This window comes from Schistocerca cancellata, chromosome 2 (assembly GCF_023864275.1).
Source record: "Schistocerca cancellata isolate TAMUIC-IGC-003103 chromosome 2, iqSchCanc2.1, whole genome shotgun sequence".
NCBI classification, from domain to species: Eukaryota; Metazoa; Arthropoda; class Insecta; order Orthoptera; family Acrididae; genus Schistocerca; species Schistocerca cancellata.
This window is the reverse complement of record NC_064627.1, coordinates 1,009,647,735-1,009,673,009: the sequence shown is the minus strand read 5'-3', so window position 1 is coordinate 1,009,673,009 and position 25,275 is coordinate 1,009,647,735. Positions and strand designations below refer to the sequence as shown.

General features: G+C 42.8%; 1 protein-coding gene across 1 annotated transcript in view; it reads right to left on the bottom strand.

Annotated features, from left to right (window-relative positions):
• LOC126162977 (meiosis regulator and mRNA stability factor 1) overlaps positions 1 to 25,275 on the bottom strand; it is a 231,384-nt gene that overhangs the window by 117,766 nt on the left and 88,343 nt on the right. Inside the window, exon 14 of the mRNA XM_049919825.1 lies at positions 13,217 to 13,392. Within this exon, the coding sequence (XP_049775782.1) occupies positions 13,217 to 13,392 (176 nt within the window). The remainder of the gene's footprint in view (positions 1 to 13,216; positions 13,393 to 25,275) is intronic.

Genomic DNA, 25,275 nt, shown 5'->3' with positions numbered 1-25,275 from the left:
CTGGTACATTTTGTTATTAAAAGAAAAATAGTTGTGTGATAGTACTAGTGTTACTAGATCAATGAAATCATATTTCTGGTAATGCCAAATTTTTATGTTTAAGTAAATTGTTTTTAATTATTTCTATTGTTTCTTTGACCGGTATGTTTGTGTAGAGGTTTGTGATGTCAAGTGATGCAAACCTAGCAGTATCAGGAATCTGAATTTCCTTTAGACAATTAATAAGTTCATAACTGTTCTTTACTGAGTATGTCTCTTCAAATTTGAATGTGTTGCTAAGGATCTCATTCAGTTTCTTGCTGATTTTATAAGTTGGGCTGCTCCGAGAATTAACAATTGGACTTATGGGACAGTTAACTTTATGGGTCTTGGGTTGTGCTCGTAGACGTGGTGCATAAGGGTTCATAACAGTGCATTCATGTGTATCTTTTGCATTTAAGAGGAAATCACTTTTTTTCATCATATTTTTAAGTTTGTTCTGTAACTTAAGAGTGGGATCAGATTGAATTTCTACTATATTATTGTTACTGAAAAATTCAATGGTTTTTCTTACATATTCACTTTCATACATTACAACGATAGCATTGCTTTTATCTGCTTTTACTACTAAAGCTTTATTGTCGCTTAGTTTCATATTAACACTTTTAAGTATTGTAGTGTCATGGTGCTTTATACTATTATTATTATGTGCTTTCTCTATTTGTTTGGTGATAAAATTGTTAACTTTGTGGCCTATGGCAATCTGATCATTCTGAGTTAGTTTTGCAGTATCACAGGCTATTTTGGTACCTACTATTAATTCTTTAATATTATTTTCAGTCAGAGATAGGGTGATATTATGTTGAAGCCCTTTATTCAGCAAACTTACTTCTTTATCACTGAAGATGATGTTTGTTGAATTTACTAATCGTTTGGAGAATTTATGCTTAGTGGAAGGTACATTGTCATTCACCTTTGGAATTTGTGACATAAGCTTTTTCAACTTATTGTTATGCCTAAATCTGACTTTATGCTGATCTTTCATAGCTATTATACTGACAAAATCTAATGCATGGTTGAATTGTGTGGGAGTAAGTTGTTTACCTAGCTCTAAATGTAATCTATATAACTGGTGGTTTAAAAACTGCTTCTTTCTGTGTTGGTTTCGGATTTCGGATTGTAGCCATATAATTTCACTTCTTTCTTTAGCTATTTTCGCTGCTTTGCTTTGACTGTTGATGTTCACTTTGACATATTTTGGAGTTACATTCGTACTTAAACACTTTTTATTGAACTTGATACTAAGAATTGTTCTTTCTAACTTAATTTTGTACTTTCTGAAGTCATGAAAAGCTCTTAGTAACTGGCTAGGTAGTGTCAATAACAATTTGTCCATTATATTTGGACTGTTGAGCTCCGTGGCCGTGGATAATGATATTTCACTGTAAAAATACACCAACAACAAATGCATGTAATAGTATAAAACATAAAAATCTTAATTCTATCTTTGTTATATTGTAAATGTATGAATTACTGCGTTGTATAAATGTGTTATGTTAGTTTATCATCTTCAATACTACCAACAAAAAAAAATTGTATACATCGTACTTAAAATACTACTGTCACCCAAGTCAATGTTTAGAAAACAGTAGCTTAGCTTGTAACCTCAAAACTTTTGAAAAATGTAACTCTATCCATAGATAAACCGTTTGTATGTGAACAAAAACTGTCAGTCGACAACATGGAGGATAATGCAGTGCGCCTGTGTAAAATACGTGATAAAAAGTGTTTGTGTTGTTGCAAAAAAGAAGAAAAGCCAAGAAAAAACAAGGAGAGGAGAATGTAAGTAAAATGAACAACTGATAGTGCGTAACTTTAAACTCGCGAAATTGAAGTAAATGATTGGAATCGTTGCTTTTGCACAGGCCTGCTGCAGCATCCAAACTGCTGTCGAGATTGTACTGCTGTAGTAACTGAAGATCCATGTAATTTGCCAGCCGAAGATGGGTGCAAACCCGAAATGCATATTGGCATAAATAAAACGCATTAAAAAGTGGCTGGTTGCTGTATTTTTACAGTGAAATAGCATACATAAAAATATTAAATTACAAAATTTGGTTTGGCCTCTAGTTAAATGAAACTATAACAGAACTGGTAAGTATACACTAAAAGCTCTGCTACTAATTTAGACAGGAAATCAAAACTGTTTCCACTTTCAACTTATTACCAACTAGACTGAAGAGCCAAAGAAACTGGTACACCTACCTAATATTGTGTAGGCCCCCCACGTGCATGAAGTGCATGAAGAAGTGCTGCAACACAATGTGGCATGGACTCTACTAATGTCGGAAGTAGTGCTGAAGGAAACTGACACCAGGAATCTTGCAGGGCTGTCCATAAATCCATAAGAGTACAAGGGGGGTGTTGATATCTCTGAATAGCATGTTGCAATGCATCTAAGATATGCTCAATAATGTTCATGTCAGGGGAGTTAGGTGGCCAGCAGAAGTGTTTGAACTCAGAAGTGTTCCTGGAGCCATTCTGTAGTAATTCTGAATGTGTGGGGGTGTTCAATTGTCCTTCTGGAATTGCCCAACTCTGTCGGAATGCACAATGGACATGAATGGATGCAGGTGATCAGACAGGATCCTTACACACGTCACTTTTCAGGGTCATATCTAGACTTACCAGGGGTCCCATATAACTCCAACTGCACACACCCCACACCATAACAGAGCATCCGCCAGCTTGACCAGTCCCCTGCTGACAGGCACGATCCATGGATTCTCGAGGTTCTCCTCATACCCATACACGTCCATCTGCTCAATACAATTTGCAACAAGACTCATCTGACAAGGCAACATGTTTCCAGTAATCAACAGTTCAATGTCGGCATTGATTGGCCTGGGTGAAGTGTTAAGTTTTGTGTTGTGCAGTCATCAAGGGAAACACAAGTGAGCCTTTGGCTCCAAAAGCCCATATCAATGATGCTTCATTGAATGGTTTGCACGCTGACACTTGTTTTTTCTGTTGGAGATCTGATGTTTTACCGGATTCCAGATATTCATGGTACAGTCGTGAAATGGTCATAAGGGAAACAACCCACTTCACATCACTACCTTGGAGCTGCTGTGTTCCATTGTTTGTGTGCTTACAATAACACCACATTAAAACTCAATCAAATCTTGATGAACTACCATGGTAGCAGCAGTAACCAATCTAACAACTGTGCCGGACGCTTTTCTTATATAGGCTTGCCAACCAAAGTGCTTTATTCTGTTTGAATATGCATGCCTATACCAGTTTCTTTTGCACATCAGTGTCTATTGGAGGGCACATTAGATGTTTAATCTCTACTATGATATAAAGACAAGTTTTAGTTTAACATAGTTACCAAAAATCTTGAACCAAAAGTTCTTGACCAATTTACTTCAAATTTTTACAAGATACTGCAATAAACATTCAGACAGACATAGGCTACATTCTTTAAAATGTATGTGGTATATTGTAATATATAAAGAGGAAACGTTAGCAACAATCTCAAAAAGTTCTTGAGTGTTACTTCAAATTGTTACACAAACTATTGCTGCACTACGAATACGTATAGGCACTGATTTGGGGAATTCTTGAAAATTTCGCACAGCTATTGCAAGAAGAAAGAAGTTAAGGGACCAAGGAACACACTGTGAAGTGGGCACTAACAATTTTGTTGAAAGCAAGTGGTTCTGCAAGGCAGGTTTATGACACCTCTCGCAGGTGAGGAAGCGTGGCCTAGCAGGCACTATAAACAAGTTTGGAGATGGGTGTGAAGTAATCAGGCACAACACAGGGCACTTATGTGCTATGAAAAATCCGTATGTTGCAGTTACAACAGCCCCTAGTAACCTGAACGTGGGGACCGAGGCGGGCTAAAAGAAGCTGAGAAAAAAGCTGACATCATAATTATTAAGAAACACTTCATTCATTTCCTCCAGAGGGACTATGCCAGAGGCATATGAAAAGAAGAATAACTAAGGGACCTCAGAGGCTCAAGGTAGGCAGTAGTGTCTCCATTCTGTCTGCATCCAGAATCGAGAGAATGGTGATTGTGTACGTTTCCAGGCAACCATGACAACCATCTGGTGATGAATTTTGGCAGCAACTGGCCTGTTGAACTGACCACCAAGTTCTGCTGAACAGAAGTGCCACAGTCCTGACAAGTTGGGTCTGAAACTTGGTGCTGCATGGGTGTGGGCAGCAGGGAGGCAGCCAGCCTCAGCTCTCTGAGTGACGATGTCTGACGGAATGCAAGCTGCCATCCACAAGGCTGCAGCTCCAGGGTCTGAGGCTGTCCTCAATCACAGACATAGTTGCCCTGGGCAGGTGACTACCTCTTGAGGCTCTAATAGAATGATGGCTGCTGGCTTTTTTTTTGTGGTTTTAGGGCACAAAACTGCTAAGGTCATTAGCACCCGGTCTATGACTTAGGAAACAGTAAAAAAAACGAAAACGGAAACTAGCAGCAATGGGAACGAAAGTCATAAAATTGGAGAAACTAAAAGCAGAAGGAAGCCTTAAAAATTCACTACAGAAGGGGGTTGGTTGTCCCAAAAAAAACTTCAAATGACTGACGACATTTCACTGGCACGAATGAACTCTAGAACGCCATCGGCCGATCGCGTGTCATCTGCTAAAATTGACGATATATCAGGCGACAGCTGTAGACGGGCGCGTAACGGAGTAAAATAGGGGCACTCAATTAAAAGGTGTCTTACCGTCCACAACTGAGAGCAGTGGGGACAGAGAGGGGGAGGATCGCCACTTAAAAGATGTCTATGGCTAAAAAGACAGTGCCCTATCCGGAGTCTAGTTAAAATTACCTCCTCCCGACAACGCATTCGGGAGGAAGAGGTCCAAGTACAAGGAAGAGTTTTCACGTCCCACAATTTATTTTGGGGAAGTGTCGACCAGTGCTCGTGCCATAAATGAACAACACGACGACATAAAACGCGCCGTAGATCGGCGATGGGAATCGATGGAATAGCTGGCCGAAGAAGAGAGACTGCAGCCTTGGCTGCAATATCGGCCGCCTCATTTCCGCAGATACCAACGTGTCCCGGGAGCCAGAGGAACGCCACCGAGACACCCACCAGGTGGAGCAAGCGCAGACAGTCCTGAATCCGGTGGACCAGAGGGTGCACAGGGTAAAGAACTTGGAGACTGAGGAGAGAGCTGAGAGAATCGGAGCAGATAACGTACTGTATCCGCTGATGGCGGCGGATGTAGTGGACAGCCCGGAGAACAGCGTAAAGCTCCGCAGTATAGACCGAACACTGGTCGGGAAGCCGAAAGTGATTTGGGGTGTCGCCAACAACATAGGCACTCCCTACACCTAATGATGTTTTCGAGCCATCGGTGTAAATAAATGTGGCTTCCGTCATTTGTGCACATAGAGCAGCAAATGCCCGACGATAAACAAGTGGAGGGGTACCATCTTTGGGAAATCGACAAAGGTCACGGAGCAGGCAGATCCGGGGACGGAGCCAAGGCGGTGCTGTACCCCAAGTTGTCAAGAAGGTTGTAGGAAAGCGGAAGGAAAGAGAATGGAGCAGTCGACGGAAGCGGACTCCCGGTGGTAGTAGGGAGGAGGGGCGGCCTGCATACCCTACATCAAAGGAGGCGTCGAAAAATATGTCATGGGCTGGATTAGCAGGCATGGAAGACAGATGGCTGGCATAACGGCTCAGAAGGACTGCTCGCCGATTGGACAGCGGAGGTTCAGCAGTCTCAGCATAAAGGCTTTCCACAGGGCTGGTGTAAAAAGCTCCAGACACTAAACGTAATCCACGGTGGTGGATAGAGTTGAGACGCCAAAGAATAGACGGCCGAGCAGAGGAGTAGACTATGCTTCCATAGTCCAATTTCGAGCGCACTAAGGCGCGATAGAGGCGGAGAAGGACCACTCAGTCCGCTCCCCACGAGGTACCATTCAGGACACGGAGGGTGTTGAGGGATCGCAGACAGCGAGCCGAAAGATACGAAATGTGGGAGGACCAGCATAGTTTTCTGTCAAACATAAGACCCAAGAATTTAGCGACGTCCGAAAACGGAAGGTTGACAGGTCCTAGATGTAAGGAGGGTGGAAGAAACTCCTTTCGTCGCCAAAAATTAACACAAACGGTCTTACTGGGAGAAAAACGGAAGCCGGTTTCGATGCTCCAAGAGTGGAGGCGATCGAGACATCCTTGAAGACATCGTTCAAGAAGGCTGGTCCGTTGAGAGCTGTAGTAGATCGCAAAATCGTCCACAAAGAGGGAGCCCGAGACATCAGGAAGGAGACAATCCATAATTGGATTGATGGCAATGGCAAACAGTACAACACTCAGCACAGAGCCCTGGGGTAGCCCGTTTTCTTGGGAGAAAGTACGGGAGAGAGTAGTGTTCACCCGCACCCTAAATGTGCGCTCTGCCATAAATTTGCGAAGAAAAAGGGGCAGCCGACCTCGAAAGCCCCAAGAGAACAGTGTGCGGAGGATACCTGTCCTCCAACAGGTATCGTATGCTCTCTCCAGATCAAAAAATATTGCTACTGTTTGGCGTTTCCGGAGAAAATTATTCATGATATAAGTGGAGACAGCAACAAGATGGTCAACGGCAGAACGATGCTTTCGGAATCCGCACTGGGCAGGTGTTAAAAGACCGCGGGACTCCAGCCACCACGCTAGACGGTAATTCAACATACGCTCCAAAACCTTACAGACACTACTCGTGAGAGAAATGGGGCGATAGCTAGAGGGGAGATGTTTGTCCTTTCCAGGTTTCGGAACGGGAACGACGATAGCTTCCCGCCATCGTCTGGGAAAAGTACTGTCGGTCCAAAATCGATTATAAAGGCGAAGGAGGTAATGCAGACTATGGGTTGATAAATGCAGCAACATTTGGACGTGGATACCATCCGGTCCTGGGGCGGAGGAGCGAGAAGAAGAGAGTGCATGTTGGAGTTCCCGCATGGAGAAAACAGTATTGTAGCTTTCGCGATTTGGAGAGGAGAAAGCAAGAGGTCGCGCTTCCGCTGCACGTTTCTTCGGGAGAAACGCTGGCGGGTAATTGGAAGAGCTCGAAATCTCAGCAAAGTGCTGACCCAATGAGTTAGAAATTGCGACGGGGTCCACTAATGTATCATGCGCAACAGTGAGCCCAGAGACCGGGGAGAAACTAGGCGCGCCTGAGAACCGTCGAAGCCGACTCCAAACTTCTGAGGAGGGAGTGAAGGTGTTAAATGAGCTAATAAAGAATTTCCAGCTTGCCTTCTTGCTATCGCGGATGACGTGACGGCACCGGGCACGGAGCTGCTTATAGCGGATACAGTTGGCCAAAGTAGGATGGTGACAGAAAATGCGAAGAGCACGTCGCCGCTCACATATTGCGTCACGGCATACCTCGTTCCACCAAGGAACTGGGGGGCGCTGGGGCAATACGGAGGTGCGTGGTATTGAACGTTCCGCAGCTGTAAGAATAACGTCGGTAACGTGTGTGACCTCATCGTCAACGCTGGGAAAGTGACGGTCATCGAATGTCGCTAGAGACGAAAAAAGTGTCCAGTCGGCCTGGGCAAACTTCCAGCATCTCGGACGCATATATGGCAGCTGAGGCTGCAGTCTAAGGACACATGGAAAGTGGTCACTCGAGTGTGTATCATCAAGGGCAAACCATTCGAAGCGCCGAGCCAGCGGAACAGTACCGACCGCAAGGTCCAAATGAGATAAATTTGTCGTGGAGGCAGACAAAAATGTAGGGACCCCAGTGTTGAGGCAAACTAGATCCACTTGGTGGAAGACGTCTAGCAATAGTGAGCCACGTGGAAAAGGATGTGGAGATCCCCAAAGTGGGTGGTGGGCATTGAAGACCCCAACCAGCAAATAGGGGGGTGGAAGCTGACCAAGAAGATGAAGGAGATCAGCTCGTGCCATTGGTGTGGACGATGGAATGTATACAGTACAAAGAGAGAACGTGTATCCGGAAAGGGAAAGACGGACGGCGACAGCTTGGAAGGAAGTGTTTAAGGGGATTGGGTGATAATGGAGAGTATCATGGAGAAGAATCATGAGTCCTCCATGGGCTGGAGTGCCTTCAACAGAGGGGAGATCATATCGGACGGACTGAAAATGAGGGAGAACAAAGCGGTCATGGGGACGTAGCTTTGTTTCCTGAAGACAAAAGATGACCGGCGAGTAGGATCGTAAGAGGATCGACAATTCATCCCTATTGGCTCGAATGCCGCGGATATTCCAGTGGATAATGGACATGGGGTGAACAGAAAATGGAGGAATGTGACCAAAGTTGCTGTCAACTCAAAGACTGCTCGGAGCTAGCGACCGAAAGCATGGAATGGCATTCAGCCGAAGGCAGAAGATCCTGATCCATAGGTTGGTCAGGAGCAGCTCCTGCCACCAGCGATCGGCCGGTTGACCGGCCACCAGCAGTGCGCCTCGGCGACACCGAAGACGGCTGAGGGCGATTTCCGCCAGGTGGTGCTGTAGATGGGACACGCCTTGGCGGAGAAGGAGATGAACTGGGTTTCTTTGTAGCCTTCTTAGAAGTATGATGTTTAGATGAAGGAGGAACCGATGGTTGGGAAGTTGCGGTACGTAAAAACTCTTCACGAGTATGCTCTTTTATGGAAGGCTTGGTGTCTGACTTTTGGGCTCGAGATTTAGCAGAACCTGATGAAGAGTGAGCCATAGAGTGGGCAGGCGAAAGTGGTGAGGTTGAACGGGCGATCTTTGCGCTGGCCGATCTGACGACCGTGGCACTAAAGGTGAGGTCGCAAGTCTGCGTGGCCGCCTCCTTTGTTGGCCGAGGAGAAGCAAGGACAGTGCTGTATTTTCCTGTCTGAGGCACGGTGGGCTGGCGACTGGCGAATAATTTTCAAGCAGCGAAGGTCGACACCTTTTCCTTCACTCTTATTTCCTGGATGAGCTTTTCGTCCTTAAAAACGGGGCAATCTCGAGAGGAAGCAGCGTGGTCACCCATACAGTTGATGCAGCGAGGGGATGGAGGTGGACAAGCACCCTCATGTGCATCCTTGCCACACGTAAGACATTTGGCCGGATTGGAACAAGACTGGCTGGTGTGATTGAACTGCTGACACCGATAGCAACGCGTAGGGTTTGGGACATAAGGGCGAACGGAAATTATCTCATAGCCTGCTTTGATTTTCGTTGGGAGTTGAACTTTGTCAAATGTCAAGAAGACAGTGCGGGTTGGAATGATGTTCGTGTCAACCCTTTTCATAACTCTATGAACAGCCGTTACGCCCTGGTCAGACAGGTAGTGCTGAATTTCTTCGTCAGACAATCCATCGAGGGAGCGTGTATAAACGACTCCGCGCGAGGAATTTAAGGTACGGTGCGGTTCCACCCGGACAGGGAAGGTGTGGATCAGAGAAGTACGCAGCAATTTTTGTGCCTGGAGGGCACTGACTGTTTCTAACAACAGGGTGCCATTCCGTAATCTGGAACAAGACTTTACAGGACCTGCAATTGCATCGACACCTTTCTGAATAATGAAAGGATTGACCGTGGAGAAGTCGTGACCTTCGTCAGACCGAGAAACAACAAGGAACTGTGGCAACGATGGAAGAACTGTCTGTGGCTGAGACTCAGTGAACTTACGTTTGTGAGCAGACATAGTGGAAGGTGAGGAAACCATTGCAGAAGAATCCCCCATGATTACCAGCATCTCCGATGGCGCGCTCCTCCCTTGTGGGGGCCCTCACTGAGGGCACTCCCGCCTTAGGTGATTGTTCACACCTCAGGTCACACCTCCCGACAAACGGACGGAGGGACCAAACGGCACTTTCGGAAGGTATCAGCTCAGGTAATCACCCCTCCCTGGGCCTGGCCGTTACCAGGGGGTACGTATGTGTCCTACCTGTCTACCCGGGGCGGGGAATTACGCGTTACCCCGTCACCGGCTACGCATGGAAGTGCGTGGGTTGGCCTTCAGACACGCACAGGGAGGAAAAAAGAGAAAGAGAAAGGAAAGAAGAGGAGTCTCAAACGCTGCAGCGGAGAAAAGTGCAGTGAGAAGCGGGAAGGAAAAGAGAAGGACAGAGGAAGGACGAAGACTTGCAAGTATAGAACGCAAGGAATTTGTAACAGTTTAGAGCGTCCGTCTCCGGACGTAGGCACAAACCATACTCCCAGAGGGGGAGAAAGAGAAGGAAAGAGCCAGAGGTCAGGGGGGGACGAAGATGGGGGAGGGGGAACGATGAGGAAAGGGAAGGTATGCAGCCCGGAAAGGAAGGAGGGCCACATTAGCTCGGGGTCCCGTGCTCGCTACGCACGTGTCCACAAAAGAGGTGTGAACCCCCTGGGGGGATGGCTGCTGGCTGTTAGTCTTTGGTGCTCTACACGGTAACCATCTGGAATACTTGAGGGAATAGCCAGTTGCAACTGAGAGGACAGGTGCAGGTCTTCCTGCTCAGATGACAAATTGATGGCCACACCATCCGAGCCAGAAGGAGGCACTACGTCAGAAGGGCAGAGCAGCCAGATGCTGTAGCAGCATTTTCCAGTTCTGTTGTTAGGGATGGCACAGATACACATGCTAAAACAGGTGGAAATAAATGCTGTGAACACAGGAAACTTGACGAGAGCAATAAAATATGCTGTAAACTGCGGAAAAATGTTTATTCCAAGAACGTAAAAGCAGTGTTATTTTGTACATTAAATTCCAAACAGTTAACATTTGATTTTCTTCCTAGAAAGATGTTTGATGAGCAGCAACATGTACACTGCATATTTTCATATTATGAAAGCATAAATTCGAATTTCACCAAACACCGGACGTTACTTTCCGAGGTATTGAAATCTAGACTGTGATGCACTTCTGTAAGCCAGTCATAGCTCATGTCACGCAGTCTTGCCAGCCAATGACAGCAGATATTTGGAGCATATGACATGATGAAGTCAGCCAATAGCAAAATCACTGTAAACTAGCACGAACACACAAATAGGAAAAGTTAATGGTTTAAATTAATATACGTAGTATTCCTACAAGAAAAGAAAAGCTTTCACATATAATATTGGTCTCCAAGATTAATAAGCTGCAACAGAAGCTAAGCTTTCACATATAATGTTGATCTTTTTTACGTGTGTTAGACTTTAAGATACATCACACAAATGTGCCAGCAAAATTTTTAACGACGACATAAATGTCTTCTAAATGGTCGTCCTCAAAGAGTTGATTTTTAAATGAGAGTCAAACTCTCTCTGACTTAAGAAATTCATTGTACATTCTCCCTCACAGTTCATCTTGCATAAAAGGAAATTTACTTTGTAAGTAATGCTTTTCGAACAACCATTCGCAATATTTTCTCACAACCTGTTAGAAATAGGTCCGTTTCAGCAGTTTCCAGAGAGCGCCACATAACATGCGTCACCGCGCTTGCACAGCTGCGTTGATGCAGGAAGTCTGTATGTTTGTACATGTAAAACATTGAAAGATCTTACATTGTGTCATAAAAGAACCAAGACATTGGAGAATACTTCAAGAGCATCAGAATTTCGTGAACCATACTAAAATGCATAGTTCGATTTAAAGTGCACATTCGTATGTCCAGATCGTCTCAGCAGAAAAGATTAATACTAGCCAGATTTCTTTAACAAACTGAAAAAAATAACTTTGTTGTTCTGCAACGAAATTAATGCTTGACTGTCAGGAAAGTGGAAATAAAATCTGAAACTAACAACATATTTTAGCCTTCCGTAATTATGTGAATGAATTTAATTCACTTGACAGCTCCTTTGTTTTCTTATGGCGCGGGAGCAATACACAAAGAGGAAACAGCACAATCCCTAAACGTAAACATGAGTCACATGGAGACTACCCACCTCCCCACTACAACTGAGACTGCTCTGTGCATCAGCCCTGGATCTACAATATTTCTGAACTGGGGCAATACCAGATAGCTGCACACCCCCCTGTTTGTCATTTATTTCCACTCTGGTAGACTGCATCTAGTAATTATAACAAAGTTGATCATTTACAAACCCAGTCAACCACATAAACAGCGAAAGCCATTCACCCGTTCAGGCTTTATTCCGCTCAGCTCGTATAGCCCCGTCCCCTTTTGTCTGCAGGAATGTTTTTCTAGACACAATGGAGATTTCCCTGGCTGAGACATCATGTACACTCTGCTGGCATTCAAAAATCAGCTTTTGATTCATTCAGAAATCAACTCAGAATGTGTCTAAAAATGTTCAAAAACCAACAGGGGTGCGTTTCAAAATCATATGAATAATCTTTAGACCAAAGTGCACTGGATGATAGGCGTTTTGCGAAACAAGGTTATTTTCCTCAAGAACATGAATTTGTTGCCCCCCTCCCTGAAACTGCCGACCGGTGCAGATACCCCGGGTTTCCCCCACCCCCTAGATCCTGGCCTGTTGCACAGGCATGAATCTGGCAGCTTATGTGCGCCAGTAAAATTTTTCTGGGTAGAATGTGGTTGCTTGCTGCTATTGCTTATACAGCTAACTGCCACACTTCTGTAGCCAGAAGTTGGAGAAGGTACTACTCATACACAACTCAAATGTGCATGAGCTCGCTTGCAACTGCTCAAACAAATCTAATGTAAACAGTTGTGACATCACGCTCATCGGAGGCAATTTGTTGTTATGAAGCATTACATAGTCTTCCTAAAGCCTTTGACACATTTGCTGTTGGCACGTGTGTATGAGCACAGTGTTTTGTTGTTTTTTATATGCCGCATTTCCTTTGCAACTTAAGTTTTTATTTCGTTTTTGTTTCTCTCGTTTATGTTTTATTGCTGCAGTATTATTCTGCAGTAGTGAGATACAGTAATACTGTAAATAGTCTTCACAGGTTTGCCACCGGATCATGTTGTGCAGAATTTTCAAACCTGTGACGACTATTCACAATATATCCGCCGGGAAAGCTTGAAGAGTCATATCTACAGTAATATTCTTTGTTAGAGTATTGGTTCTTACCAGCCAACGCACAAAAAATTTAACTGATAACTAGAACAATGAAAAAATCCTCGAATTCTAAGATATTCCCGGATGAAAAAATTCCCAGGTTTTTCCCAGATCTCCCAGTTGTCCTGGGTCGTATACAGCCTATTTGAATGCAAAGCCTGTTCTACACACTCCAAAAAACAACCTGTCACTTTACAGATCTTTACACAATTACACCATGAAACCAAATACAAGTTCTCCAACAAATTACTCACCTAATTATCTGTGGGCTAGGACCACTCGTATTACCATACGATATTAGTATGCGCCTGTATCCAATTTTGTAACGGTGGAACAGAGAGATCGCAAGTTGAGCATCAGAAAGAGTTGGAACTTTCACAAAGGCCATGATATTCCCATCTGTCTGTGCTATCACTGATACACTGCATACCTGCCCAAAAGTAATTAACACACTTTAGTAATACATTACACATTAAAAAATTTCATATACTCTGCAACCTGGCTACACACTAATTAATATAAAACTGAATTATAAGCTCAAGATTTTATACTAGGTATATTGAAAGATATAGAAATTGAAAATTCAACAGTTCTGATCACTCAGCATGGAAAGATGTTTAAAAATATATGAATATTGTCTTACAAGTTCTTCATGAAATATAAATAATGGAGTAAAGTTAACTCTCTGTAAAGCTGATGCAATAAGTAGTTGATAAGACACAAAAACAAAACTGAACACACAATCTTTCAAACAACATCCTCATGAGCGCGCACACCCACGTGTAATTTCAACAATAATACTCCATGATGCACAGTGCCTCTACTATTGTGTACGGCAAAGGAATTTGAGGAACATCTCCATTAGGCTCTCATGCTTAGTAAATGAACCAGTGAGCTATAGAACTGTAGAAATCTTAGTATTTTATTTAACAGTATGTTTTCAGAATCACTCAAGCTGAAGTTTTAGTCTAGCAGAATGTCTAAAGCAGCAATTCAATGGAAAAAACCTTATCTAATGAGCCAGGATGCCTACAGTGCCACTCAAGATACACACCTAATTGCTGCTAGTCAAAAGCAGGTGAAGTGTATTTTAGAACTTTTTTTACTTTGTAAATATACAAGACAATTAAAAATTACAACGTCAACATCAATAGCTACAAAGTTGGAAGTGGTACAGACAAATGGTGAATAGTGCTCAAGATATATAAAGAGACTAGAGAATAAGTGTGCCTGGAGCTTACAGGTGATCAACATTGAGGTTATCAGCAGCCTTAAACATATTAAAAGAAGTAAGCAGAAGTTCTGAAAAATGTTGGTAAGTGCCACCACAAATAACTTCTGCCGTCCAATATATGTAGCGCTACACAGGCATGCTTTGCAGGCACAAAGATAAATACTGGTGCCAAAACCTCGGGGTCAGTAAATAAATTTAAAAAAAAAAGGTAGAAGACGAGCTTTTTTCTCTGCCCCAAGTTTCGGCCACTGCATTTCCACACATTAAACCAATGAAGTAAATAGAAATTCTGTATTGTTCATCTTCGAATGTAGCAGCCTTTCAAATATTCGTAGCAACAAAAATAAATTTCTTTACAGAAAAATATTAACAAAACACAAGGCTTTAAGATTGTTGCACGAGTTGATATGCTGGGGGGCTCATTAAGATTTCAGGTAGCGATACCTATTGCTGCGTGGAATTTTGTGAAGTGCTTGTTGGTGTTAGTGAACCATAATGAAGCGCTTTCATTATAGTGCCAAAATCAAGAGGGGAGTTATTTCTTTTCTGGAAAAATGTTCTAAGCGTGCTGCAGGTGTGCGATACAGGATTGATGAGCAACGTCAGGCAATGGCAACTGCAGAGAGACAAATTATCTGAATGTTCAAGTAGCAGGAAAGCATTTAGTGGGCCAAGTGTGGCTGATGTATTTTAAATGAATCTGTTAAAGAACAGCGTCAGAAATTCCTGCCTGTGAACGTCAAAATTTTAAAAATTACGACACATGAAATTGCTACAGAGCAAAAAATCGAAAATTTTGCATCTAGTCGCAACTGTATTGATCTGTTTATGAAGTGCTGCGGTTTTTCACTTTGGAGGCGAACTTCAGTTGCACAGAAGCTGTCGAAAAATTATGAAGAAAAACTTGTGGAATTTCAACACTTCATAATTAGGCAGCGCACAGAAAAGCAATACCTTCTTGGTCAGATACGAAATGCTGACCAAACTCCTGTATATTTTGACACGTCGTCAAATTATACAGTTGACGCCAAAGGAAAGAAAGACATAGGTGTTCTTACATCAGGGGGGTGAAAAACAGCGGATGTCCATCATGCTAGCTTGCACAGCACATGTACATAAATTACTCCCATTCATAGTTTTCAAGCGAAAGACTTTACCGAAATCGGAAGTGTTTCCAAAAATTGTGATTGTACGAGCAAACGAAACACTGTGATTTTCGGACAACAGGGTGCTGGAATGGATTAGGCATGTGAGGAATCATCGTCCTGGCGCAATGCTTGGTTTACGCATTCTATTGGTATTAGATGTGTACGCAGGCCACACAGCACCTGCAGTAAAATTAAAATTAGTTGAAAGCAAAATGTACTTGGCAGTAACTGCAGGCGGGATGACGTCAATTCTGCAACTACTTGATGTCTGTTTGAATAAACCATTTAAATACAGGCTTAAAAGCATGTACACAGACTGGCTTTTGAAAAGCGACAGACAACAGACACCAGCAGGACGTGTAAAACGCACAAGTTTGTCGCAAGAGTGCCAATGGATTTATGATGCCTGGAAGTTGTAACATTATGTGATTGTCTTATCATTTTAAATCATTCACTAATCAAGCAGTCGCTCGGCAACAGCTACAGTTAGCAAATAATGTTGCGAGAATGTAAAAGGTGAACGACCTGTGACGTAACTTGTTTATTGTCGAAGCACCGTCAGAGATGCAGTGAGTTATTGACTTCGAAAACCGCGGCGCGAAAAACGGACAGAAGAAGAACACTTTTATTCCATTTTTTTTTGAGGTACGAGATATTCTCGATGAACAGTTACTCATTCTTCTCTTGTCTCTTGTGTCGGACGCGCATGTCTTGCCGCCGTATTATTATCGTTAAAAATAATATTGTTTTAGTGAAAAGTGAATGTGTAATACTAAAAGTGCCTAGCAGTAGATTTATTGTGCGACTTGTATGTGAAAACGTCGAAGGAATTGTTTTCATTAAGAGAAGTGCCAGTCAAAACGGCATCCATGTTAAATCCTTCATTGCAGTGTAAGTTCGTCTATTAATTGCCATAAATTCAGACTTAAATGGAACTGGTGTATGGACTATTTATTTAATATAGAATCTATGTCTCACTCCTTCATGAAGTTATTTAATTTTCTTTATGTTTCTGCCAAATAGAGAGTTAACAGTCACGAATTCTTTCGTCGAGTTCGGACAGAAGTTGCATGCGGCGAAATACTTTCTCCGCGCCATATTCTACTGGTAAATGCATGATAAACTACGGTCCCTTAGGAAATTCATGTTGAGCTATCCAAAATAATTATATTTTGAATAGGCATTTACTCTCCTATGCAATGCAACTTCCGACTGATCAGACAACGAACGGGGACATTTATAACTGTATGTTTATGTATACACATTATGTAATCACATCGTTATAATTGGCGCCCGAACAGGGACTTTGTTAAAGAACACAGCTGTACATCCACCACATAATGTTACAAAGTGTGTTCCCAATCAGACTGTGCAACAAGCATTTAAAAAAATGTTTGATATCCAATGCACTAGACAGTACAGAGGACAATGCTCTGTAAGAAGAAATGAGCAACAACGAATCGAGTGATAGTGATTCAGAATCATGATTGATATTTTAAACGTTTCATATAAGATGTATTACAAAACCAATAAAATTTTGTTTTAAATTTCAGCGTTTAATTTCTAAGTTATTTTCATTCTTATTTTATAAGTGTTGCTACTCGACCTTGCACAGGATAGAAAAGCATGGAGAGCTGCATCAAACCATTCTACGGATTAAGACAACACACACTGCATTTGAAGTTATTACTAAAAATCGAAAATCTGACTGGCAAGACTGTTTGGGATTTATGTCGATATGGCCAACTCAACGTTCTTAATTTTTTCCTTCCTGTGACAAGAGATGGTTGCTAATAGGAACTTTTATGAATCTTGAAACACCTGCAGTATTCTCTAAACCATACGAATAATACGAATGTAAACATTAAGCCATGTATTCTTCCACATTTGCTGCCATCTCATTTAAGTCCTGTCTGCCTAATTAACTACGAAACTAGAGTGAGACAACAGCAAACGCGGAAGAATACAGATATCACGTCATGTTTATATTCGTATCATTCTGATGCTGAATAGTGACAGTCAGAAATGAAGCACGGCAACTGACTAAATTTTTAAATCTAAGATGACTAATTTCTGTGCAGAATGTAATGTACTAAAGAGGCATCTGCAAAGATTTTCAAACGGAGAAAAAGTTTTGCTTATCTCTCGTTCAGAACATCATCTATCATATGCAGTGTATTATTCGGTTCTTGTTGATCATTATCAAAGAAAGCAGCATGTAACAACAAATAGCAGTCTCTTGCCATTGTTTCGCTAAAGAGACAATTCCTCTTTTTTTTATTGTAAGCGGTGGTAGCGCGCACAAAAGCAAGCCATGCCGCGAGTGGCAACAGGTCGTAAACACTCATTATCAGAAAGCGACAAACAATGCATGACAGTACGATAATGCATTTTCAGCTTAGAATGACAAACACCTATAGCAGAGAGAAGTGCACTTATCAGATCAAAACAAAATAAGCAATCAATTCAAACCAGATGAAGCACGTGGAAAAGGAAGGGTACCCGTATAAATACAGACGGAGCACCTGACGCATAGCAACCTGCTAAAGCTTAACTGCTAAGCTTACGACTCTAACCAAACTACTGTAGTTTTATCTTCATCCATTCAACCTTAATGTTACAATGGACCAACTTTGTTTCGATTTGGAGGTGTGATCTAAAACTTTTCTCTCCCCTTTAATTTCGAGTGTCAAATTTCAGGTGTGGCTTAGATTTGGGAATTTTTTTTCCTTTATTTTGAGTCTCATTTTTCAGATGCGGCTTAGATTCGAGTAAATACAGTAGCGTCCAGTTAGCCCTGCTGACCATCCATTTTGGCAACTTCTGTTCAAGCAATCCTCCATTCAGTAGGTGGATCCACAGTGGAAAGTCATCACTGGAATAAAGGTCATGAGTTGACTACCAGTCTGCAAGGGCTGGAGAGGAGGTTGATGGCCAAGGACAACCCACTAGTAGCTGAGAAATAAATGGGCTGCCTGTGTTGAAGATGCACAGCTCCTGAGAAATCATGAGGTTCTCCATGCTCAAACCCAGGTGCGAGTACAGGTCAAACCCTGCGATACATTATGAGCACTGAAACCATCCAGAATGAGAAACAGGCAGGGGAGTTGTGTTGTAAGGTTCGCGAGAGTCTCAAAGTCTATCACATCCTGTGGAAGTAAGTACATAGAGCAGATAACGATCTTCTTACCCACATGAGCAGCACCAGCTACAGCTTGTAGGTAAGTAACCAAGAAGAGAGCAGATGGATGGTGTGTGTTTCTGACAAACACAGCACCCCGTCCCTTGGCTTCTTTCCCAGTCCAGAGTATATTCTCTTAGCACAGGGGCATCAGTGACTATCAAATGTGTTTACAGGAAACACAAGCAAAGGTGATGTGCCTGTACTAAGAGTTTCAGTTCTTCTACACAAGTACTGAAACCATGTATGTACCACTGTAGTATGGGAGCCATTTACTATAGGGCTTGCACTTTCATCCCGTCTTTCCACTGGGGTGGGGAGGCCTGCAACACGTGGAGGTTCAGCCCTTGGGCGAGATAGTTGCCCAGGACAGACTTTGTAGTCCACTGGCTCTAAAGCAGAAGCAGCAGAGCCATCAAGTCAATTACATTGACATGGTCTGATAATTTACCACCTCCTTTCACCTGCTGTGGAAGCTTTTCATTTGCTTTTTGGTCCAGGACGACTTGGTAGGAGCTACCGCAGTAGTGGAGGAGACAGTATCACATTTTTGATCAGGCTCTGCCTTTGGAGGTACCGGGAGGTCCACAACAGTGGCAACTGTTTCTTTATCTGATGTTCTCTGGAGGCCTATGGGCTCTGAAACAACTCCAGTTTGAAAACTGAACTGACAAAAGTAGGTACTAGTGCTGACACTAGTGACATAGAAGCACAGACTGTTTAAACAGGCTTATTAATAGCCAAAGCAAAAGATGTAGTGAATGTGGGAGGCTGCGTTACACCTTATGGATCTTCTTGGCTTCACCATATGTGTGATGGGTTTCAATGTTTTAATCTCTTTTACCTTCCTTTCTTCAAGAAAGACACTACAGTCCCAACTTCAGACTGAGTGATCCCAGAGCAATTTACACACTTTGAAGGGGAGGAGCAACCAACTGCACCATGGACAACCTTGCCACATTTTCCACAAATGGCTTCAATCTTACATCATAAGGTGGAATGCCCAAAGTGGTAGCAATTTGAACAGCACACCGAGTTTGGAACATATGGCTGTACTTTTAGGCCAAAGAAATCTACCTTGATATGGTCTGGGAGTTTTGTGCTATTGAAGGTATGGATGGAGTAGTCTGATTGTATGAGATCCCAATCCACTCTTTTCAATGTATTTTGCACATCAACAGTCCCTTGCTGAGCCCACTCATCTTTCAGTTCCTGCTTGGGAGTGTCAACCAGATCTGTACATGCCAGCATCTTCGCCATAGTTCAAGGTATTGTGGAGCTCCATTTCTATGATGATGATATTTGGTTCGTGGGGCACTCAACTACACGGTTATCAGTGCCCTTATAAAGTCCCAATCTTTACACAGTCCAGTCTCACCACCTTCACAAATGAAGATGATATGATGCAGACAACACAAATACCCATTCTCCAAGCAGTGAAAACCCGGGACAACGTGATTCACAGGCAGCAATGTTAGCCACTAGACCACGAGCTGTGGACAATTTCTACAGCATATTGCCCAGGACAGTTAGCTTTTCAGAGGTTGGTAGCTTGCTGGGAACTACCAGTTTCAACCAAACGTGTGCCATTACCCAAGTGCTTGACTAATGTCCTCTAAACCTTTTTTGAATTTAAAAGGTGAAATCTTTTCAAAGCTGCCCTCTTTTTGCTTCACAATCAAAAACACATTCTGATCAGTAGCAAGTGTTCCGTTACTGTTCAATGACAAATTCTGTGTAGGCCCAGAGCCTTTAGCACTGGCTACACGAGCCCTCTTATTTCCCAGTGTTGATAGCTACAGCAGCCCGCCCTTCCACTGGAGGGGGGGGGGGGGGGGGGGGGGGATAATTTAGCAGGTTCCATTTCAGTATCACAAGCACTTAGTGAAACATTATGTCCACCTAAACAGAGCCCCGTGTGCTTAAGTAAGCCTTATAAAACTAAAGTGCAGGAGAATCCTCAGAAGCTGGCTCCTAATGACTGTTCCACCTCACAGCCAAGCACCTCTGCATGCGGCAAACCTTGAGACTGAAGGGTCTTTAGAGGCTTTTACCATCCTCATGACTCAGGTCAATCCAAGATCTCCATTCCCTGTGACACACAACGTTTAACTACCGTGCCTCACATGACGGTTGCTCAAGTATGCCCGGAGCTTATGGTGACAGAAAACTGGTGGTGCTTACTAGTCCCCAGCTCAGCAACTGTGGGGCCACCAAGCATGTACCCAGCAAGTGAATGCTGAGTCCAAAGGAGCTAGAAAAACACCTAATTTTCATGAAAAACTAGCAAGGAGGAAAAAAACAATGGAAAACCCAAGATGGAATAATGACATTACTAAAGGATAGACAGCTACTCACCACATAGCGGATATGCCGAGTCACAAAACAAAACAACAAAAAAGACAGCTAAACAAATAAACTTTCAGCCACATGTCCTCCTTTTAAAGTAAGTAAGAGTGTGTGTGTTTTTGTTTTGACCAAAAGCTCAGTTGTTTAACTGTCTTTTTTGTTGTGCCTGTCTGTGACTCAGCATCTCCACTATATGATGAGTAGCAATCTATACTTAAAAAGAAACTTTTGCTAACAACTTCTCTCAATTGAAATGTGACATGCCTCAGTGCCGGGATAATTTAACATTGAGAGAAACTAACAGCAAGCTTTATTCACCTCAAAAGATGATTGGGATCTAAGTAACACCCGTGTTTTCAAATCTGAGACATGACAAAGGTCAGTCTTATATTTACATGGCTCTTTCAGTCCGTGTCTAAACGTAGACTTTTCATGGTTTAATGGTAGAATACCAGGAAAATGTAATCAGTTTGCAAAGGAGAGTGCTTACAAATCACTCGTGTGACCAGTTCTAGATACTGCTCAATCGTGTGGGACCCCTACCGAGGAGGACTAACAGGGGATGTTGAATGTATACAGAGGACAGCACAAATGGTCACACAGGCTTGTCTGACTCGTGGGGATGAGTGACATATACTGAAGAAACTGATCTGGGAAACTACGACAACCCCACAAAAGCCTACTTATGAAGTTCTATGAACCAGCTTTGAAGGGTGACTAAAAATATACTACAACCACCTACACATCACTCCCAGAGGGATTGTGAGGACAAGAATAGATTAATTACAGCATGCACAGAGGCATTCAAACAATAATTCTTCTTGCACTCCATATGTGAATGGAGAGGAACATATCCCCCGCCATGCACTTCACAGAGGTTTATAGGATATAGATGTACATGGGGATGTCATGAGACCCATGTGTCAAGTACTTTATGTTAGCATTGCTGTCTTTTACATATATCACATCAATTCACTACTCATATAAATAAAGAAATAATTTTACAAAGGCGACCCTGACAGCCAATCCAAAATTTTACAGGCCTGATACCGTGTTACAGGAAGTTAAAATTGTTCTCCGCATTTAGTTTTCTTTCATTAGAATTTTTAACTCTTAGTTTCTTTTTATTAAGTCAGCAACAGCTAATTATTAATACTGTGAAATATGAAACACTGTATGGTGAGAGACAATCTCCAGTAGCCAGCAAGGGTATTGCCAGTTTTCAACCATGGGGTGAAAACAGTTGCCGCAACACTGCGTGGAAGCCATAGCTGGCCAACACTGTGGCAATACTGAGACACTGCAATACAAAAGCGAACAAGATGGCTTCAGGTGAGTTGTCATGCCAGACATGCCATGCCCACTTTAATTGTCAGCAATCTTTTCTTGGAATATTGCTCTAGGCAGTAGTGAAAGTGGTAGCTAAAGAGCATGTAAGGACATCTCTCTCTTCATATTTTCAGCATTTTCCTCACTTTATCCTTTAATTTTAATTCAGCAAATATTTAGCTTCAGCTCTATCTTTAGAAGCACCAAGGCTGTTTAAAGTAACTCCACTGCTTTAAACACTATTTTAATTCATATTTTTGATACATGTACTGGATAATGTAATAAAATATACAATTATTGCTTATCAATTTGTGAAGCAAATTAATCTTCAATGGCATGAAACAAAGCACAGAAAATTGATATCAATTCTCTTGGCAGTAACAGTAAGGCATCCAGCTTTGTGTACCAAACACAGTATCTGCAAACAGTATCAGCAACAGGTAGCTATCCAGTAATCATTACTTATTTACGATGGTACTTAGGTGACAGCCACAGTAGGAATGACAACAGCACATGTTTCCAAAATCAAAGGTGGAATGAAATCTCATTGGCATTTAAGGACTTCGAATTAATTATGTACAATGAGAGAATTCACGTTTCCACACTGGACACCACTTTACTACGGGGTAGTCAAAGAGTACTACCATAAGCTGCTTCAACTCCGAGTAACTACTGCAACCTAGGGCCTACATCCTTCTGAATCTGCTTAGTGTATTCATACCTTGGTCTCCCTCAACAATTTTTACTCTCCACGCTTCCCTCAAAAACTAAATTGGTGATCCCTTGATGCCTCAGAACATGTCCTACCAACTGATCCCTTCTTTCAGTCAAGTTGTGCCATAAATTCCTCTTCTTCCCAATTCTATTCAGTACCACCTCATTAGTTATGTGGTCTGCCCATCTAATCTTCAGCATTCTCCTGTATCACAACATTTAGAAAGCTTTTATTCTCTTTCTCCTGATAACAATATCCTGAGTAGTCCCCACCTGGAAATCCGAATGGGGACTATTTCACCTCCGGAATATTTTACCCAAGAGGATACCATCATCATTTAACCATGCAATAAAACTGCATGCCCTTGGGAAAAATTATGTTTGTAGTTTCACCTTTTTTCAGCCCAAACAAACCTAATACAACTTTTTAGCAGAGTTTCAAGTTTCACATGTACACGACCTTTTTGTTCACCAAATTATTCTTGTATTTTACAGTTTTTCATTTAGTTCTCCTCCTTTGAGATATCACAAACTTAAGTACGTAATTTTAGATACACAGCTTTCAATACAGTGGCATTAAATGTTTGTTAATTGAGTCTTCAGGTAAGATCAAAGATTTCTAAATCATTGCCAGCTCAACAAGGAAGACAATCTCAAGCTTACAACTGGTAGCTCAAGCCTCTCAATTTCATCACTGACTCCAACATAATAAAGATGAACTTTAAAACAGCAATGCCAGAAGCACACTTTGCAACAGTTTTCTTATGAGTAATCAGAGAATTAGTAGCTTTTTACCTTTTTCATAGTATTAAAAAGTGTCATTATGATACTGACCTTCCAGAACACCTACATCAATAAAGAAAAATTTAATTTGTGAATGAAACAATGGAAAATCCACATAGGTATATCAACAACATGGGGAAAGATGCTACTTACTCTAAAGAAGTTGCAGATATGCACAATTAAAACACACTTTCACAATGCTGTTGGCCACAACCTCCATCAGCAAAAGACATAGAAACACACCATTCACACACACAAGCAAGCACACCTCATGCACATATGATTGCCAACTCCTGCAGCTCAGGCCAGAATGCAGCTATCATGTGGGACGGCAGTAGCAATCTGGATGGGGGTGGGAAAGCTGAAAGGATAGTAGTGTACATGTGGGGGGACACAGGAATGCTGTCTGGTAGAGTGTGCAGGGACTAGAATGCAACAGGTGCAGTGTCAGGAGATTGTGGGGCGAGGAGGTGGGGAAAAGGAGAGAAGCGGAGAAAGGTGGGTGGGTGCATTTGCAGAGGGTAGCAAACGAAGAGGCTAAGATACGAGAATGGGGAGGAGATGGTAGGACAGAGAGGGTGGAAACTGTTGGATGGAGGGTGTGGTGGTAACATGTTACCATAGGTTAAGGGCAGGATAATTATGGAGGGGGGGGGGGGGGGGGAAATCTGTTGTAAAGATAACTGCCACCTGCATAGTTCATAGTTCAGAAGGGCTGCTGGTGGAGGGGAGGATCCGAAGGGCTTTGGTAGAGAAGCGGCCACTGAAATCGAGCATGTCGTGCTCAGCTGCATGTTGTGCCACAGGGGGGTCTACTTTGCTCTTGGCCACAGTTTGGCAGTGACAATTCATCCTGGTGGACAGCTGATTGGTTAAAGTGTGTTCCATTATCACCCAACCTCCACAACATACTAGTCCATCCCTATGTCAATCCCTTCCCAACCCCTTGCCACAAGGTTCATATTCCTGTTGAAGACCCTGGTGCAAGACTTGCCCAACCCAACCACCCAGCACTTCCTATTCCAGACCCATCACAGGTTTATCTTACCCCACCATGGGCTGTGCCACATGTGAAAACAGCCATCTCATTTACCAGCTCTGCTGCAACCATTTTACAGCTTTTTATTTTGGTATGTTTGTTTTTGTGGTTTTAGGGCGCACAACTTCAATGGTCATTAGCGCCCTGACTACTCTAAGAATGCACCGCGAGGCACAAGTTGACAACAACAACTAAAAGGGAAAACACGATAAAAGACAGACGGACAGGCATAGGATTAAAAAAACAACATCATCAAATGTCCTTAGCGAGGTTTGTCAAATTGATAAAACAAAGAACACGAGCAGCTGCTCGTGGATCATCCGCTAAAATGGCATCGAAAGTATTAGGCAGGTTAAGATCGAGGCGCAGTGTGTTAAGATCTGGACAGGACATTAAAATGTGTCTAACCGTCAGCAAGTGCCCACATGGGCAGAACGGCGCCGGCGCAGCCGTCAGCAGATGGCGATGGCTGAACCGGCAGTGTCCAATTCTTAACCGGGCTAAAACGACCTCCTCCCGCCGAGAAGGGCGTGAGG